Raw genomic sequence first — 18,229 nt, 5'->3', positions numbered from 1 at the left:
CGAGGCTTCAGCAGCCAGGAAGCCCTCCATGAGCGCGACGGCGTCCGCTAAGGTCGTCGGTCGGTGGCGGAGTACCCAGGCCCTGCCTTTGGCCGGCAGGGTGTGAACAAACTGCTCCAACACCACCTGCTCGGTGACCTCCTCCGCCGTCCTGACGTCTGGCTGCAGCCACCTACGGCAGGCCTCCTTCAGGGTCTGGGCCACCATCCGGGGACGGCTCCCGCCGGGTAGGTATGTCGCCTGAATCGCTGCCTAAACGTCTCCGGGCTAATGTCCAAAGCGTCTAGGACTGCAGCCTTCACGCGGTCGTAGTCCCGGGCTTCTTCGGTCGCCAGCCCCCGGTAGGCTGCTTGGGCCGTCCCGGTCAAATAGGGGGCCAGCAAGGTGGCCCACTGGTCTCTTGCCCCTCCCGCCACGAGGGCCACCCGCTCAAAAGTGACCAAGAAGGCCTCCGGGTCGTCATCTGGGCCCATCTTGGTCAGACGCAGGGGGGTCGCCAGACGCGGACACCCCCCCCCCCCGTGCCCTCCCCCGCGGGCCATTCAGCGGGGCGGGGGGCGGGCCCGAGGAGGTGCTGCAGCTGGGTCCCAAGCTGCTGCACCAGCTGCTGTTGCTGCTCTAGCTAAGCTACCTGTTGCTGTTGCTGCTGCTGGAGCTGGGCCGCGTCTCGCTGCCGCTGCTGTTCCAGCTGGGCGGCATGCTGTTGCTGCTGCTGTAGGAGCTGAGCCGTCTGTTGCCGCTCCTGGCTTTCCACCAACAGCTGGAACAGCCGGTCAGGCTCCATCTTCCTGGCTAAGAGGGGCGGTCCGCCGCCCTCTCACCGGCCCCTTCTCACAGGGGCAAGGGATCACGGTCCCTGGTCAGGTGCCACTTGTAACAGGCGGGTCCGGGGCTCAACCCTCTGAGGGGAGGAGAAGCCACACCGGCCCACTGGTCTCACAGGGGTTCTGTCCTGTCTCTTTAAGACTAGGAAAGGCCCAGGCCCTCTGGTGCAGGGGCTGGGGGACAAACAGTCTAGAAAGGCCCAGGCCCTCTGGTGCAGGGGCTGGGCGACAAACAGTCTAGAAGGGGCTCAGGCCTTTTGTGGCAGGCTGAGCCAGTAACAAACAGTACGGGGGCTCAACCCTCCCCGGGGAAGGGTGCTCTCCGGCCAGTCCAGGCAGCTGCCCAGGGCTCCAGCGGTTCCTCCGTCGGGAGCTCCCTCGGACAGGTCTGCTCTCTCCGGTGGCTGGGCACTGACTGCGCTGGAAGGCCCGGCTTTTATCCTTCCGGGTCGCCGTCTGACCCTCTGAGGGGCGGGCTCACCACGCTGTAGCCCCGCCCCTTCCTGTGTCCGGGGCTCAACCCTCCCCGGGGAGGAGGGGAGCCACACCGGCCCTCTACAGGATATGATAGAGGTCTACAAAATCTTGACTGGTGCGAAGAAAGTGAATAAGGAAATTTTATTTAATCCTTCACATAACACAAGAACTAGCAGTCACCCAATGAAATTAATAGGCAGCAGATTTAAAAAAAACAAAAGGAAGTACTTCTTCACACAATATAAAGTCAACCCAGGGAACTCTTTGCCAGGGGATGCTGTGAAGACAAAAACTATAACAGGATTTTAAAAAGAACTAGATACATTCCTGGAGAACAGGTCCATCTGTGGCTGTTAGCCAGGATGAGAAGGATGCAACGCCATGCTCTGAGTGTCCCTAGCCTGTTTGCCAGAAGCTGGGAATGGGCAACAGGGGATGGATCATTTGATGATTAATTGTTCTATTCATTCCCTCTGAAGCACCTGGCCTTGACCACTGTTGTAAGACAGGGTACTGGGCTATATGGACCATGGGTCTGACCCAGTATGACCATTCTTATGTAAAAATTAATTATAATAAAAATGTTTAGTACAGAAACTCCCCAACATAATGACCTCCCAAGACAGCAACGATGTGAGATAACAACCTTTGCAAATACTGCATTTTAAAAATCTTGGCCTACTGGGAAACATTTATATAAGTTTCCATTCCCAGTCACAAATCCAGCATTCTGGAGCAAAGTGACTAAAATATAGTCCAACAAACAAATGTTTATTTAACATGCCCCTCACTTTTCCCTCCACCGCACTCCACTCACTGGTGTTGTCCTTGGTCAGTGGAGACTCAGAGTTCAGAGGTGCTTTCAGGTACACCTTCCAGGTGGGGGACAAAAAGGCACAGTTTGCTCTGGCCACGGCTGTTCGTTGTGCCATGGTTCACTCCACCGCTCTGTTGCCAATGGCCCTACACAGTCACCTTTTGCTGTCACCTACCACTGTGACCTCTGTGAGTTGGTCTCTTGAGGTTCCACCAGCTCTCAGTGATTTCAGCTGAGCCCTCAGTGCGGGAACCTTGCTGCTAGTGCAGTCTGGGCTGTCTCTTATACAAAAACACTGTACCCACAGGAACACTGTCCCCACAACAGGACTAAGCACTTAGACCTGATTTTCAGTGATTTCAGCTGCAGTGGTCACTTAACAGAACAAAAGATCATCTATTAGAGCCTAATCAGCTCTGTCTTTAAACAGTGGAGAGGGACAGGTCCCCACCCTCTCTCTTGATGCCTTCAAATCATCACAGACTAAGTTCAGTTCTACTGCCCTTTACTCATACAATAAGAACAACATTTCATCCACCCTTCCCCCCACATTCAAATGGTTTGTAACCCAACCCCAGCCAAAATCTATCACTTGAACAACACAGCTCTGTTTGCTGGATACCTAGGTAGATTAGGTGTGAATGTAAATATAATCTGGCCCTGAAGCCTTAGCCCCCAGCTCATCACTAGCTGTCAGGAAGAGCTCATTTAGACTTTGCTTACAAATCATCATTTGAAATTATTAGGTTGGCCAACATCACCGAAATGAATGCACTGACATAATAAAAAACAGCTGTATAAGGAAGCAAGGAAGCTAGTCTATGTTCATACTTTTCAAATCTATTATACTTTTTCAGATACACATATTTTATCATACACTGTATAAGCTTTTAAAGTGTGTATTAATGTTTCAGTTTAAATTCAGATTTCCAAACAGTCATTAAATTGGTATGTAACTAGCTCACAAAACTGGGGGGGGGGTGTTGGCAAAATTCAGGGGGGGTGTAGAGAAATCACTGCTGGCAGGGCCCCACAGGTGGTGGGAAGCAGAGACTGCCCAGAGGCAGGGGGCAGAGAGGAGCCGGCGGGTGGCACCAGGGGGCAGAAAGTTTCTGGCCGGCCGGCCGGCAGGCTGGCTGAGAGGAGCTAGCGGTGAGTGGGGGGAGCAGGCAGGCTGGTGGGGTCTCAGGCAAACAGAACAAGCCGGGGCCCCTCCTGAGCATGGGCCCGGCTCCATTGCTCCACCAGCGCCATTGTTAACCCGGAACTGCCAGAGTCTTCCTCACCCCGTCCCGTGCCCCAATCCCCTGCCCCCTCCTACTCCCAAACTCTTGCTGCTGCTGAGGGAGAGGGGCACAGTGGCCCAAGACTGCCCCAGCAGTGGCTAGTGCGACTGACTCCTGCCTGAGCTGCCCCCAGGCCAGGCACACCGGCTGCTGCAGAAGTCACGGAGGTCACGGAAAGTCACAAACTCGCAGCCTCATTTATTAGGTGTATTACAGTAGCGCCTAGGAGCCCAGCCAAGGGCCAGGCACCTATTGTGCTGGGTGCTGTACATTATTTATTAGTTGTATTACAGTAGTGCCTGGGAGCCCAGCCATGGGCTGGGTGCCTGCTGTGCTGGGAGCTGTACACTATTTATGAGGTGTACTTCCTAGGAGCCCCGCCATGGCCCATGGCGCTGTTGCGCTAGGTCCAACACAGAAAAAAACCCAGTCTCTGCCCCAGAAAGCTGCCCGGCTATTTCAGGATAGGAAAAAACCCCGCAGCCTTTGGGAAAATGACTCCTCCCACGTCCCCCCAGCCTAGAGGGCTGCACGCAGGGTGGCGGTGAGCCAGGAACAGACTGTGTAAGTGGTGTGCTGTGGTACCTGCTAGCACTGTCAGTTAGATTACAGTAGAATCTTGCCCAGACCAAGGTGAGGCCCCATTGTGCTGGGTGCAGGCCAGATGCACTGAGAGCCGGAAGCGTTAAGGGTCTCACTAGACAAGGCAAAGGGTGGGAGGGGAAAGGGAGACCCAGCGAGGGGAAGGGACTGCCCTGGGCCATGCAGCAGGTTGGTGGCTGAGCAGGGATAGAGCCCAAGTCTGCGGGGTCCAGGCAGTGCCCACAGCTGCTTGGCCATGCTGCCCCATCGAAGGCTGGGAGGGAGCACGTCTGGGCCGGGGAAGGCCCAGCCTGAGGGCTGCTGGCTCCGTCCCGCTGGTGGGGAGCTGTTGCACCAGGCCCGCTGGGTGTGAGAAGCACCGTGCAGGGAGGCAGGTGGTGGTGTGAAGGCCGAGAGCGGTATCTCGTCCCTGCTGCCTGTGGACCACAGGTGTGCACTGCACGCTCGATAAGGCTGGGAAAGGCAGCTGCTTCCGACAGCAGCAGGGTCAGCACAGGAGAAGAGTTTATCGGCCATGCCCTGGCAATTTGGTGACTCGGGCACAGGGAGCGGGGGGATGGGGTGACAGAGGTGCGAAAGGAGGAGAGCTCCCCTCCCCCAAACGCCCCCCATCAGGGACGGGCCCAAGCCACAGCACCCTGGCCTAGCACTGCAGAACTGACCTTGCTGGCCGGGGGCTGTGATATCAACCGGCACCATTTCCCCTCCTGAGCGCTATGAAGGCTGGGCAGAGCGCCCCAAAAGGTCCCTGGGGCTGGCCCAGGCCTGCCCCTGTCAGAGGTGTTGGGGGGGGGCGCACTGCCGGTGGCACCTCCATGCAATGCAGCCTGCTAGAGGGGCAGTGCTGTAAAGAGAATGCAAGGGGCGCCTCAGCTCTCTCCAGGCATGGGTCGGGGTGTCTAGTTTCCTGCGGTGAGAACCCTGCCCACCCAGATGAGTCCAGGCCCTGCCTGTGCCCCCGAAGCAGCTGATTGTGATGCTCAATGGAATGGCAGGGGGGAGCAGATTGGGGGAGGCGCAGGTGTTCCCTTTCGCACTGAGCCGCCAGCAGGGCACATGCAGAGTGTCACACACCAATGCAAAGGAAAAGCCTGTTTTCCTCCTGGAAACAGGCCACGTTCAGCGCCCTTCTGATGGCAGCTAACCCCTCTCTTTGCCACGGGAGCCAGCCTGGAAAGCAAACCAGCTGCCCTGCTTCTAAAAATACATCCACTTCAGGAAAAAAGTGCCCACGACTCCTGCCAATACGGTAATCAATCACGGTATCACGGGGGGGGGCATGTTTGCCTTGCAGCAGATGTTCCCATGGCCCCCAGCCCCCTCACTGGCCCTACTGTGACCCACACTGGCATTGGGGATAAAAGACCTGCAGCCTCGTCTGCACGCCTCAGCCTCGTTGCTAGCATGGCTGCTCTGTGGCTGCTCTCCTGCCTGGCGCTCCTCGGCGCGGCTCATGGTAAGCCAGGCGGGCCCTTCTGAGCTTGGGCTGCAGAATTCATTAAACGACAGCCTCATCCGGGCTCAGGAGGCCCTGTGTGGGGACATAGCAGCACATACTGTGCTGGTCAGGCTGGGAGCTAGAGAGACGCCCGGGGCTGGCTGTGTCCAGCTGGAAGGCAGTGTGGCATAGGAGATAGAGCACTCTATTGGGACTTAGGAGATGTGTGTTCTAGTCCTGACTGTGCTGCTGGGTGACCTTGGGCACTGCACTTCCCTGCTCTGTGCTTCAGTTTCCCCTGTAATGATCCTGATCTCCTTTGTAAAGGGCTTTGATCTTGCTTGATTAAAAGCCCTTGAGTCCTGAATCTGCTGCTATTGCACTTGTCGGCAGCCAAAATGCTGCACCAGGATTGTTTAGTCCAGGCCAGTTTGGCTAGTTACTTTGTGCCTCCTTCAGTGCCCCTCTGTGTGCTTAAAACAGTCTTCAGTGTCGTCTCTAAAATGTTGTGAGGGGTGTTGCTGTGGGCTGTTAAGCAGCTGCTATGTTCCACACCAGAGCTGGCTGCATTTCAACAGCAGGCCAAGCAATGGGTAATGTCTGCTGTAACAGCAGCAGTGAGTGCTGTAGATAAGGGTGCCAATCTCACCACCTGCCTGCAGCCTGGTGCAGTAACTCTCTGGAGCTCACTCTGGGCAGCTGGAATAGCCTAGGTTTGGCTTCTGCCTGGTGGTGAACTGTGGGAAAGTGGCTCAGCTGCTTTCAGGCGTGCAGAGTGGGGTATAAATACAAGGTTCTTGCTGTAAACAGCCTTTCTGTGACCAGCACGAATGGCTGGGAGCTGGCAGGTGAAATGTGGCAGTGAAATATTCCCCACTGGCCGTGTCTGCACTCGCATTGTGCTTAATACCGGGGCGAGGGTTAAAATGCTACCATCCAGGCTCCCCCAGCGCTGCTATTGCTGGTGACGCAGCAGGGGTGGGAGTGGACCAGCGGGAACGATTCTAGCGTGGCCAAGAGCACTCAGGCTGGGAATGGGCTTGGCGTGGAGCCAATCGTGATTGTGTCCTGCTCCCCTTTCATCAGCTGTGTGGCCCTTATGCCCCAAATACTGCGCTCAAGTGTGTGAATGCAGCTGGGAGGCAGCCGCGTGCACAGGGGAGCCTGAGCTGCACATGAGGCTGGTGGACACCAGCCTGCACTGAGCATGTGCCAGAGATTACTTTCCCCTCTGAACTATTAAAAAGTGCTCAGGCAGGAGTGCCTGGGTGTGCTGAGTTGAGCAGGACCTCCCGGGGCCCAGCTACCTGCTGCTTGGCTGTGGCGTGGGGGCTGCTGGGCTTTCTCATGGGAGCTGTGCTCCTAGTTGCTCTGGAGCTGGGCCAGTCAAGCTCCTTCGACTGCAAGGAGAGGGACTGCTCTGGCTGACCCCCCAGGCACGTGGCACAGGGTGCTCTGGGGCTGCCTAGCTACACCCGGCCAGCCTAGGGCATTGACCAGCAGCTCGCACCCTCCCTGGCCTGGGCCCCTGTGTCGTTGAGGAATGCTGCCATTCTGATCGGGTGAGATTTGCCACAGAAGAACGGCCATACTGGGTCAGTAGCCCAGTATCCTGTCTTCCAACAGCAGCCGGGCCAGGTGCTTCAGAGGGAATGAACAGAACCAGGCAATTAGCAAAGGATCCACCCTCAGCTGGCCAGCCCCCAGCTTCAAACCAACAGAGCATGCGGTTGCATCCCTGCCATCCTGGCTAATAGCCATCGATGGACCTATCCTGCATGAACTTATCTAGTTCTTTTTGGAATCCTGTTATAGTCTTGGCCTGCACAACATCCCCTGGAAAAGAGTTCCACAAGTTAACTGTGCACTGTGTGAAGAAATGCTTCCTTTTGTTTGTTTTAAATCTGCTGCCTATTCATTTCACTTGGTGACCCCGGTTTGTATGTTAAATGAAGGGGTAAATAACACTTCCCTATTCACTTTCTCCGCACCAGTCATGATTTTATAGACCTCTAGCATACCACCCCCTCCACCCCAGTTATCTGTTTTCCAAGCCTCACCCGGAAAGTTCCATACCCCTCATCATTTTTGTTGCTCTTCTCTGTATCTCTTCCTATTCTACTGTAGCTTTTTTGAGATGGGGTGACCACATCTGCAAGCAGTATTCAAGGTGTGGATGTACCATGGATTTATATAGCATTTTCTGTCTTATTAGCTATCCCGTTCTTAATGATTCCCAACATTCTGTTCGCTTTTTTGGCTGCTGCTGCACATTGAGTGGATGTTTTCAGAGAACTATCCACAATGACTCCAAGATCTCTTTCATGAGGGGACCAGCTAAGTTAGACCCCGTCATTGTGTATGTATATACACTAGATGCACAGATGCCACAGGGGTCAGTGATGCTGCAGGGTGCCAGGCCATGACACCTGTTATATCCTTGGGGCAGCCGGTGTAGGAAGCAATCACTTGAGGCCAGAGAGCAGGCAGCTAACCAAAACCTCCATTTTATTTACATATATACAGAGAGCACCTCAGCCGGTTGAAACCGGTTGAGCTAGCCCATAATAATCTAACTCAGTTGCCATAGCAACAAAACCATGACAACCAAATACACAACATATTCCTCCCCCCCTAATAAGAACATCCCCTAAATAAAACACACACTAGACTAGAGAAGGAGGGTAGACTGCCTCCATTCCCGGCTAAACCCTGGGGATTATTTTGCCCCATAACCGTGGGTTCGCCCTAGCTAAAGGTCCAGCCGATGAGGAGGCCTTCTGTCTCTAGGTGGATTACGGCGAACTACTGGTGTTATTGCACCCGAAAGCACTAGGGGCTCAGGGTCCGCAGCACGAACAGGTGAGGAGGTGGTATCAGCTCGTGCTGGGCAAAGGGGTATCTCAGCCGCCGGCAGTAATGGAGGAGAACAGTCAGAAACAGGTGACTCGTGATTCGATCCCTCACCAGAAGAGGTGAAGTCAGACCCCTCAACTGCAGATGGGTCCTGAGGACTGGCATGACCTGGCAACAGCTGATCTACATGTTGCCGCCAGGTAAGATTCCCTGCAGTCCGGACTGTGTAGGAAACAGGTCCTGTTTGAGTGATGACTGTGGCCGGAACCCATTTAGCTCTGGAAGTATAATTCCGAGCCAAAACTGGCTGTCCCGGGCTAAAGGTTCGGTCTTTTGTTCTGGGTGCCCGTCTGATGACTTGATATTGCTGCTGATGTTGCACAATTTGTCTGGGTTCAGAAGGTTTCAGCAGATCAAAGCAAGTGCGCAGCTGTCGTCCCATCATTAGAAAGGCCGGAGATGCGTGGGTCGTAGCATGAGGTGTGTTTCTGTAGGAAAGTAAAAAGGTATCCAGACGCTTTTGAATGGAGTGTTGTCCCCTTGCTGATTTCAAAGCGTTTTTCATTGTCTGCACAAATCTTTCAGCTAATCCGTTGGTGGACGGATGATATGGTGCTGACGTGATGTGGTGTATCCCATTTGCTTTCATAAAATTTTGAAACTCCTGAGAAACGAACTGCGGTCCGTTGTCGCTCACAAGTTGTTCTGGCAGACCAAAACGACTAAAGAGTCCTCGTAGTTTTTGGATAGTACTCTCTGCAGAAGTGGACTGCATTATAGAGACTTCTGGCCATTTAGAATGGGCATCTATTGCCACCAAGAACATGCTTCCTTCAAGGGGGCCAGCAAAGTCAACGTGAATACGTTGCCACGGGTTTTCAGGCCAATCCCATGGGTGTAGGGGTGCCCACTGGGGTGCATTCCTCACACCCTGACATGACATACAAGCTTTTGCCTTCTCTTCAATAGCGCTGTCCAGTCCAGGCCACCAAAAATAGCTTCGTGCAATTTCCTTCATGCGCACTATTCCACAGTGACCGGAATGTAGCTGTTCTAACATCTGTGATCTCAGTGGTGGTGGAATAATGACACGTCTCCCCCACAACAAACAACCAGATTGGACCGATAACTCCGTCCGCTTGGACATGTAGGGAACAAGGTCGGATGAGACCGGAGAGGTTTGTCGAGATGTTCCATGCATCACCAGGTCCATAACGTGGGACAATACTGGGTCAACGCGAGTTGCCTTCTTTATCTGAGTAGCAGTGATGGGTGTATTCTCTACCTGTTCAAAGTAGAAGATTTCCTTGTGGGCACTATCTTGGTGTTTGACCGGCAAAGGCAACCTTGAGAGGCCATCTGCATTGCCGTGTAGAGTGGATTTCCGATATTTGATTTCATATGTGTGTGCTGAAAGTAACAATGCCCAACGTTGCATACGACTAGCAGCTAATGGGGGAATGCCTGTGTAAGGTCCAAAAATTGATGTCAGAGGTCGATGGTCTGTGAGAAGAGTAAATTTTCGCCCAAACAGGTACTGATGAAACTTCCGAATTCCAAAAACAATTCCTAATGCCTCACGTTCGATTTGGGCGTAGTTAGTTTCTGCTTTGCTTAGAGTGCGTGAAGCAAAAGCAATAGGTCTCTCTTCTCCTGAAGGCATAATATGTGACACGACTGCTCCCACTCCATAAGGGGAGGCATCGCAGGCCAATTGCAGTGGTAAGGATGGATCAAAGTGCGTTAGAACTTCAGAATTTAGCAATGCATCCTTAGCTTTGTTAAACGCAACATTACAGGCTTCAGTCCACTTCCAGGCCTTGTTCTGCCCAAGGAGCTCATGAAGTGGTTTTAGCAGTGTGGCTAACTGTGAGATGAACTTTCCATAATAGTTCAGGAGTCCTAGAAACGAGCGCAGCTGGCTTACATTTCGAGGTGGGGGAGCCTCCACAATAGCTTTAACTTTTGCAGGGGCCTTATGAAGACCTGCAGAATCAATGATATGTCCCAAATATTCAACAGAGGGCTTGAAGAATTCACACTTGTCTTTGCGAACTCGTAGGCCATACTCTTCCAGTCTTTGTAGGGTAGCCTCTAAATTCTTTAAGTGATCCTCTTCATTTCTTCCAGTGACCAGGATATCATCCAGATAGCACTGAACTCCTGACAAGCCACACAAGATCTGGTCCATAGCCCTCTGGAACAGGGCGGGAGCAGATGTTATTCCGAAGGGTAGACGACAGTATCGATAAAGCCCCTTATGAGTCACAATAGTCAACAGCTCTTGGGACTTTTCATCGACGTGCATCTGTAAATATGCTTGACTCAGATCAATCTTACTGAACTTTTGTCCCCCAGCCAGGCCTGCGAAGAGGTCATCGATGCGGGGAAGCGGGTATTGCTCTGCACACAACACTGGGTTGACAGTGACTTTAAAATCACCGCAAATCCGGAGAGAGCCATCTTTCTTCACGATTGGAACGATAGGAGTGGCCCATGAGCTATGGGTAACTGGTATTAGGACTCCATTGGTGACCAGGTGCTCCAGGTCTGCTTCAACTTTTGGCCTGATGGCATATGGCACAGTTCGGGCTTTCAGATATTTTGGTGGACTGCCAGGTTTAATGTTCAATGTCACAGTGATTCCCTTCATACTTCCCAAATCATCTCCAAAAACAGCAGCATGTTTCCTTAGTATAGGGGTTAGACTGGTTTTTCTTTAGTCATCCGGTGCACTTCTGCCCAGTTCAGTTGAATCTTCCCAAGCCAAGACCTACCCATTAAGGCTGGGTAGTTACCTCTCACCACAAACAGTGGCAATTTAGCCACCTGTCCATTGAGCTCCACCTTAACATCAATAGTGCCCAGCATAGGCACAGCTTCTCCCGTATACGTCTTCAGAACAGTTTTTGTTGCCTTAAGCGGAAGATGCTGTAGCTTTTCTTTATACACAGTCTCGGAGATCAGTGAGACGGCTGCACCGGTGTCCAGTTCCATGCGTATACGTTTGCCATCCAATAACGGGGTTACCCAGTATTCATGTGAGCCCATTGCCAAAGACAAAACATGCAGTGGCACTTCCTCTTGCGATGAGGTGTCACCTTGATCATCCTGGGTCTGCTCTAGGGTATGCAGGGTTCCTCTTTTTGTCGGCCAGACCACAGGCCTCTTTTTCTTTTGTTTACAGGCACACTCAATGTGTCCCTTTTTGCCACAGTGTCGACACACCAGGTCCTTACACCAGCATTCTGATGCCTGGTGACCCGGCTTACCACAGTGGTAACATTCTTGACTCTGCACAGTTTTGTGGGTCGGTTCTTGTGACACTTTTTGCACCCTAGGGGGTGCACCGATGTATTCTGCCTCCCTTGTAGCCAGTTCCATGAAGACAGCAATATCAACAGCCTTCTGGAAGGTAAGCTGAGCCTCTGTCAGTAGGCGCTTCCTTATAGCTTCACTGTACAGGCCACACACTAACCTGTCACGCAGGGCATCATGTAACATTTCTTTAAATTCACAGTGTTCTGCTAGCTTTTTTAAAATGGCTACAAATTGTACAACTGTTTCATCTTCCTTTTGGTCTCTTTTGTGGAACCTATATCTTTCAGCAATTACCAGTGGTTTTGGGGAGAAATGAGACCCCAGGATTTCCACAATGTCACTGTAAGATTTAGTCTCAGGCTTAACAGGGTGTAGTAAGCTGCGTAGCAGAGAGTAGGTTTTAGCCCCTACAACAGTTAAGAATATTGGCACCTTCTTTGCTTCTGTAATGTCATTTGCAATACCAAAAAGCTCAAAACGCTCAGTATACACATGCCACTGCTCTGTATTCTCATCAAAAGGCTCCAGGGGCCTGGTCAGAGTAGCCATGATTTTTAGTTTCACTTTCACAGTCAGTGCAACAAGCAGCTTTTTTGTTTGTTTGTTCTTTACCTTAACTTCTACTTCCTTCTGTTACTGGAGCAGCACCGGAGTCTCACCCTCGTCGCCAGTGTTATATCCTTGGGGCAGCCGGTGTAGGAAGCAATCACTTGAGGCCAGAGAGCAGGCAGCTAACCAAAACCTCCATTTTATTTACATATATACAGAGAGCACCTCAGCCGGTTGAAACCGGTTGAGCTAGCCCATAATAATCTAACTCAGTTGCCATAGCAACAAAACCATGACAACCAAATACACAACAACACCCAGACAGGGTCTCTGGGTTTTCATTCTGAATAGGAAGGTGTGTGGCCACAATCTCACACTCCTCCGCATAACCCCTTCTGGGGCAGGCTCTGGCAATCATTCCGCCAGCCGGCACTGCCCACGCTCTCGCCAGGCTGCAGGAGGGAGACGGGCTGGAGCTGTCTCTGGTTAGCTGGCACTGCGGCCCCAGGGTGCCAGTGGGGAACGGGTGGAGACCCAGGCTGACTCCCTTTCCCTGCCAGGCTGTGGTGTGCAGAAAATCCAGCCCATCATCAGTGGCTATGCCCGCATTGTGAATGGTGAGGAGGCGGTTCCGGGATCCTGGCCCTGGCAGGTCTCCCTGCAGGTAAGGAGGGTGGGGAAGTCTCTCTGTTGGTGCTGGGTGCCCTAGCTACTCCCTTCACGGCCCCTCTCCCCCCCGGGGTGACCTGAACTCTTTCCTCGCTTGGCTCGGCCCCATGGCTCTGTCCCAGCTTCAAGCCCTGCCCCCATCAGGGCCAGCTCCAGGCACCAGCAGAGGAAGCACATGCCTGGGGCGGCACATGCTAAGGGTGGCATTCCCTCCAGTCGTGGGGTGGCTCAGTCCGAGCAGCTTTTTTTTTTTTTTTTTTGCTTGGGGCAGCAAAAACGGTGGAGTCGGCCCTGGCCCTCATTTCACAAGCCCAGCTTCCCATTTCAGCTCCCAGCGGCCATGCTGCAGCCCAGACGCTGGGGATGAGCTCGTGGGAAGAGTGGCTGCTGGGCTGTCCTACCTCCACCCCATGGCACACTCTGGGGGAGTTATGAGCCTGGGGCGGCCCCTGACAAGCACAGGCCCGTGTAGCTCTGGCAGTAGTGGCTCCTGCTCATAGAAGCAGAAGTGCCAGATTCAGTCCCTGCTGCCAGTGACCTTCTGGGGAGGCTGCAGGGAGTTTGTGGCTGAGGCCAAGGGACGGCGCCCTCCTAGCTGCCCCGGGCCATGCCTGAGCTGGGCACTGCAATTGTTTTCAGTGTGGCTTGACCTTGCGGGCAATATCCGGGGGCAGGGGCTCTGGGGCACTGGGGCATTTCTAGGGCCTTACAGTCTCCCCCTGGTTGGCAATTGCAGCAGTCGGCGACAAACAGCTGGCACTTCTGTGGCGGCTCCCTGGTCAGCGAGCGCTGGGTGGTGACAGCTGCGCACTGTGGAGTGACGTGAGTGGGGACCCCCCTGGGGATTGGTTGGGGGGGCTTAGCAGCCTGTCTGGTGCCGCCTGAAGAGTCGATGGGCCCCATGGGGCAGCTGGGTGCTGCTAGCCCAGAGCCAGGCTCCAGCCCCAGCCATGGAGATGTCACCTCCCCTTGCCCTTTGAGATCACACCTAGTGCCCGGACGATTGTTCCTGCCCCCACCCCGTAATGCAGGCCTGTCCCCAGCGTGCCAGGCTGAATGGGCTAACCCAGCAAACAGACCAAGGGGAAAACTGTGCCTGGTCCAGCCAGGTCGCTGCCCGCATGGAAGGCCCCAGCTGTGTGCAGGGGAAGGCTCCCTCTGCATGGGTGGACAGCCCCGGGTGCACCTGGGCACTAGCCCCAGGCAGGCAGGAACCCCCGCTGCATGGCCAAGTGCACCAGCTACAGCTCATGGGCCCAATGGCATGTCAGGGAGTGCCGACAGGATCAGCAGGGAAGGGGCTAGCTTGGCACCACTGGCTGCTAGGTCCCCATCCCACAGTGCCCCACACATCGCCCTTCGCTGGGGGTGAGCCCAGCTCTCCCTGGACACTAACTGCCCTCTCTTCCGGCCCCAGAAAATCCAACGTGGTGGTGCTCGGGGAACACGACCGCAGCTCCTCCCAAGAGACAGTGCAGAAACTGGCCATCCAGCAGGTTGGTGAGCGCTTGCTCGGTGCCAACCCACTGCAGGTGGGGGAGCCTGGCACAGATGCTGAGCCTCTGGGTACAACCCCACGGTGGGTGCCATGAGCCCCCAGGGTTGCTGTCTGCTCGCTGCCCCTGTGCAGCCCTGCTCTGCAGAGTGAGCTCTCCGGTGGTGAGATGGGGACCAGCTGGGAACTCCCATCTGCTCCAGCCCTGGGGGCATTGTGCCAGCTGGGGCAGCTGCCCCTGCAGGGGTGCAATGGGGGGTCCCCTCCAGAGCCACACAATTGTGCCAGCCACTGCAGTGTCAGGTGATGGCCCTGTCTCCCCTGCCCTCTGCTGGGCACAGCCTGGCCCCCCAAGGGATCTGACTGCTGCCCTGCTCCAGCCATGTGAGGAGTGCCGCTGAGTCCGCACACAGCCTGTGCCCCGCAGGCCCCGGTGCCCTCCTGAGAGACTGCAGCTCCCAGCAGCCCTCTCTGGGTGCAGCAGGCCCTGGGAGCGGTGGGAGGTTGCCTGCCACATGCTGCCTGCTGGCTCTAAGGAGTGGGCTCAGCGCTGCCCCAGGCCTGGTGATGCCAGCTGGTCTCAGTGCCCACTAAATGTACCCTAGCCAGGTGCCATGGCAACGGGGCCCATGTGAGCACCCGCACCGTGGGGGAGGGGTAGCTGCAGGGACCTGTCCTCATGGGCCTATGTCTCTGCTGCAGGTTTTCACCCACCCGCAGTATAACTCCAACACCATCAATAATGACATCGCGCTCATCAAGCTGGCCACGGCCGCGGAGCTGGGCAGCACTGTGTCCCCGGTGTGCCTGGCAGCTGCCGGGGAGCAGTACCAGAGCAGACAGCGCTGCGTCACCACCGGCTGGGGCAAGACCCGCTACAACGGTACGTCCGCCTGGCGCCGCGGGGAGTGGAGCCCGCATGACCTTAGGGTTTGGCTGTGACAGCCCCTGGAGCTGGGTCACTCACATGTATTGGGGGGTAGGGCCCAGGGCTGGGAATCACGAGATCAAGGCCGGTTAGTTACCCACCTTATGCCTCAGTAGCCCCACCTGTGGGCGGGGACAGTAATGCTGACGTACCCAGCTGGGTGGCTGTGCACACTGGTGATTGCAACGCACATTCAGCGAGGGGAATGAGAGATGCCCCGCCCTGGCAGTACTGAGCTGTCGGCCCCCTGGGGTTCACACCCGCATTGGTATCCCCACTCCCCCGTGCGCAGAGCACTCCCTGGGGGGAGGTGTGAGAAAACATTTGGCTCTGTTCCTGTCACCAGCCTGCCTGGCCCGAGCCCCTTCTACGCAGGTGGTGAGACCCAGGACTGTGGCCCTTCTCTAGTGATGTATCTGGTCTAGCCCCAGTGTGCCAGGTGCCCACCAAGAGCCACCCATGGGCGCACGATCGGACCTTGAGGCAGTCGTGCACTGGGGCATTGGCAGAGCAGGGCTGGAGCTGGCCGTGGGTGGAGCTAACTCCTAGCATGCAAAGCACTGACTGGCCAGCTGGCAGGCCTGCCCGTGAGCCCACCGCGGCCAGGCTGCTGTGGGATGCTGCTTGGGCAGGCCTGGCCAGCTCACCGTGTGTGGGCAGGGGAACGTGAGCCAGGGCAAGTGGGGGATTGTTAGGAGCAGGGGATGTCCAGCCCCACTGAGGAGCCAGGGAGAAGGGGTCCGTGCCTCGGTAGCAGGACGGGCTGGTCGCGGGGGGCCCATGTGCAGCTCACCTGTTCCATAGGGCGTGTTCAGCAGCGCACCCAGCTCCCACGTGTGGCACAGGCCGTGCGCCATGTCATGTGGAATGCATGTGGCCACTCCGTGGCGTGCAGCCCTGACCCTGCCCTCTCTCCGCAGCTTTAAGCACCCCAAGCAAATTGCAGCAGACGGTGCTGCCCCTGCTGACTAATGAGGAGTGTAAAAACTACTGGGGAAACAACATCCTGGACTCAATGATCTGCGCTGGAGCAGCCGGCTCCTCCTCCTGCATGGTATGGCCCCAGGGCGGGGGCTGCCCCGCTGGCCAGCCTCCTTCCACCCCCAGCGCAGGCTCGCGCCCTCTGTGGCCGCTCTGCCCCTCTACTAGCCCTGTGGCCTTGCCATACACGGCTTCTGCTCCCGTCTGGGGGTGTGGGGAGGGGGGCAGGGCCACCCAGGGGCGGGGCAAGTGGGTCCTTTGCTTGCTCCGGGGGCCCCAGAAAACTCTCGTGGGGCCCGGGCCCCCGGAGCTTCTTCCGCTCCGGGTCTTCGGCAGCGGCGGGGGGGGGGGTGTCTTTCCGCCCTGGACCCACCGCCAAGTGCCAAGTCTTTAGTGGTAATTCTGCGGCGGGAGGCCCCCGCCGCGGGTCTTCGGGGCACTTCGGCGGCGGGTCCCAGAGCAGAAGGACCCCTGCCGCCAAATTACCGCCAAAGCAGGGGCGCCCTGCTGCCCAAGACCCCAGGCCCCCTGAATCCTCTGGGCGGCCCTGGTGGGGGGAAGGGCATAGTGATCCCTCGCGGGGTGCGAGACCCTCATGCCTGTTGCATGGGCCCATAGAGGCATTGCCCAGAGCAGACTGGCCCAGTCATTGCTGCTTGGCTGGGACGGTACCTGTGGCCCAGGGGAAGCAGGGGAGCGCGAGCTCTTGGCCATGGTTCCCCATCTTCGGGGCACCAGGCCGGGGAGAATGTGACAGTCCAGGGCCAGGGTTCTTGTCCCTCGGGGAGCAAAGGCGGGCACTCTGCCATGGGCAGCTCCTCCCCAGCGTGGCACAAGAGGGTCCCACGTTGGGAGGATTCCTGGCAGGGGGTCTGGGCAAGGAGCTGGCACTGGAGGGCATGGTGCCCAGCTCTCTGAAGCCCTGGCAGCTGAGCCTGCATCTCCATCTGCTTCGCAGGGTGACTCCGGTGGCCCCCTTGTCTGCGAGAACGGAGTCTGGTATCTGGTGGGCATCGTGTCCTGGGGTAGCAGCCGCTGTGCCACCACCTCGCCAGGCGTCTATGCCCGTGTGAGCCTGCTACGCCCATGGATCGACAGCATCATGGCCAACAACTGAGCCTGTCGAGGGCTCCCAGTGGCTAGGCCCCAGCTCGGCGGCTGCGGCTCTGCATCCTTCTCTCGCCGCGGGTGACCTCGTTCCACCTGGCTCAGACGCAGCCCCACGGCCTTCCAATAAAACTCTTCTGCAGCACGGTGCCTCTGAGTTCCTGCCAGCTTCGGGGCACCAGCACGCTGTGTCCACAGGACTGGGCACAGCCTGGGCACATGCCAGCTGCAGCTGACCCCGCAGGGGGCGCTCACACCCACCACGCCTAGGCAGGGTCCACACCAGGTGAAGCCGCCTTTAAGTTCCCTGCCCCTCAACTGAGCTTTGTGCCATGGCCAGGTGGCCAGCCAGGCTGTGGCCACTGGCGTGGAGCTGGGGAAGCTGATCCATGAGGGAAGGGCCCCTCCCCGCCCCGGCATGGGGGGAAAATCTTCCAGCAGCATCGCATGAGCCCCAGCCTGGCTAGGAGGCCCCCCCCGCCCTCCCCCACGGAGAGCCCGGCGGGGCACAGGGTTATCAGGGGCCATCTAGGTCTCGGATGCACTAGAGACATGAACCCGGCCTAGCCCCCTTGGCTAGTGCATCCCCGCCAGCCAAGCCGCTGTCTGAGCCCTCTCCCAGGCTTGCCTCCCCCCATGGAGCTAGTCACAGCTCCCGCCATGCACTGCATGTTGGGAGATTCTCCCCCCCCCCCCAGTGTGTGTGGGGTAACTGAGGGTCAGGGTGTGCCCATGCTGGCTTCAAGGTCTGCACAGCTCAGCCCGACCCGCTCGCTCGCCCTGGCATGGGTGCATGGCGCAGGGCCCAGGACATTGGCTGTGTCTCCAGTGTGGCGCTCACGGCTCCCATGTGCCCTCATGATCACGGCAGCACAATC

General features: G+C 56.4%; 1 protein-coding gene across 1 annotated transcript; it reads left to right on the top strand.

Moving 5' to 3' along the window:
• Positions 1–5,460: 5,460 nt before the first annotated feature.
• Positions 5,461–17,490, top strand: LOC123349503 (chymotrypsinogen A-like). Its single transcript, XM_044987660.1, has 7 exons — positions 5,461–5,571; positions 12,662–12,835; positions 13,577–13,662; positions 14,258–14,336; positions 15,038–15,218; positions 16,184–16,317; positions 17,203–17,490. Exons 1-7 carry the CDS (start codon positions 5,461–5,463, stop codon positions 17,359–17,361), a joined length of 924 nt encoding a protein of 307 aa, XP_044843595.1. The 3' UTR covers positions 17,362–17,490.
• The last annotated feature ends 739 nt before the right edge of the window (positions 17,491–18,229 follow it).

Source organism: Mauremys mutica, chromosome 14, assembly GCF_020497125.1.
Source record: "Mauremys mutica isolate MM-2020 ecotype Southern chromosome 14, ASM2049712v1, whole genome shotgun sequence".
NCBI classification, from domain to species: Eukaryota; Metazoa; Chordata; order Testudines; family Geoemydidae; genus Mauremys; species Mauremys mutica.
This window is presented reverse-complemented; position numbering and strand designations above follow the sequence as displayed.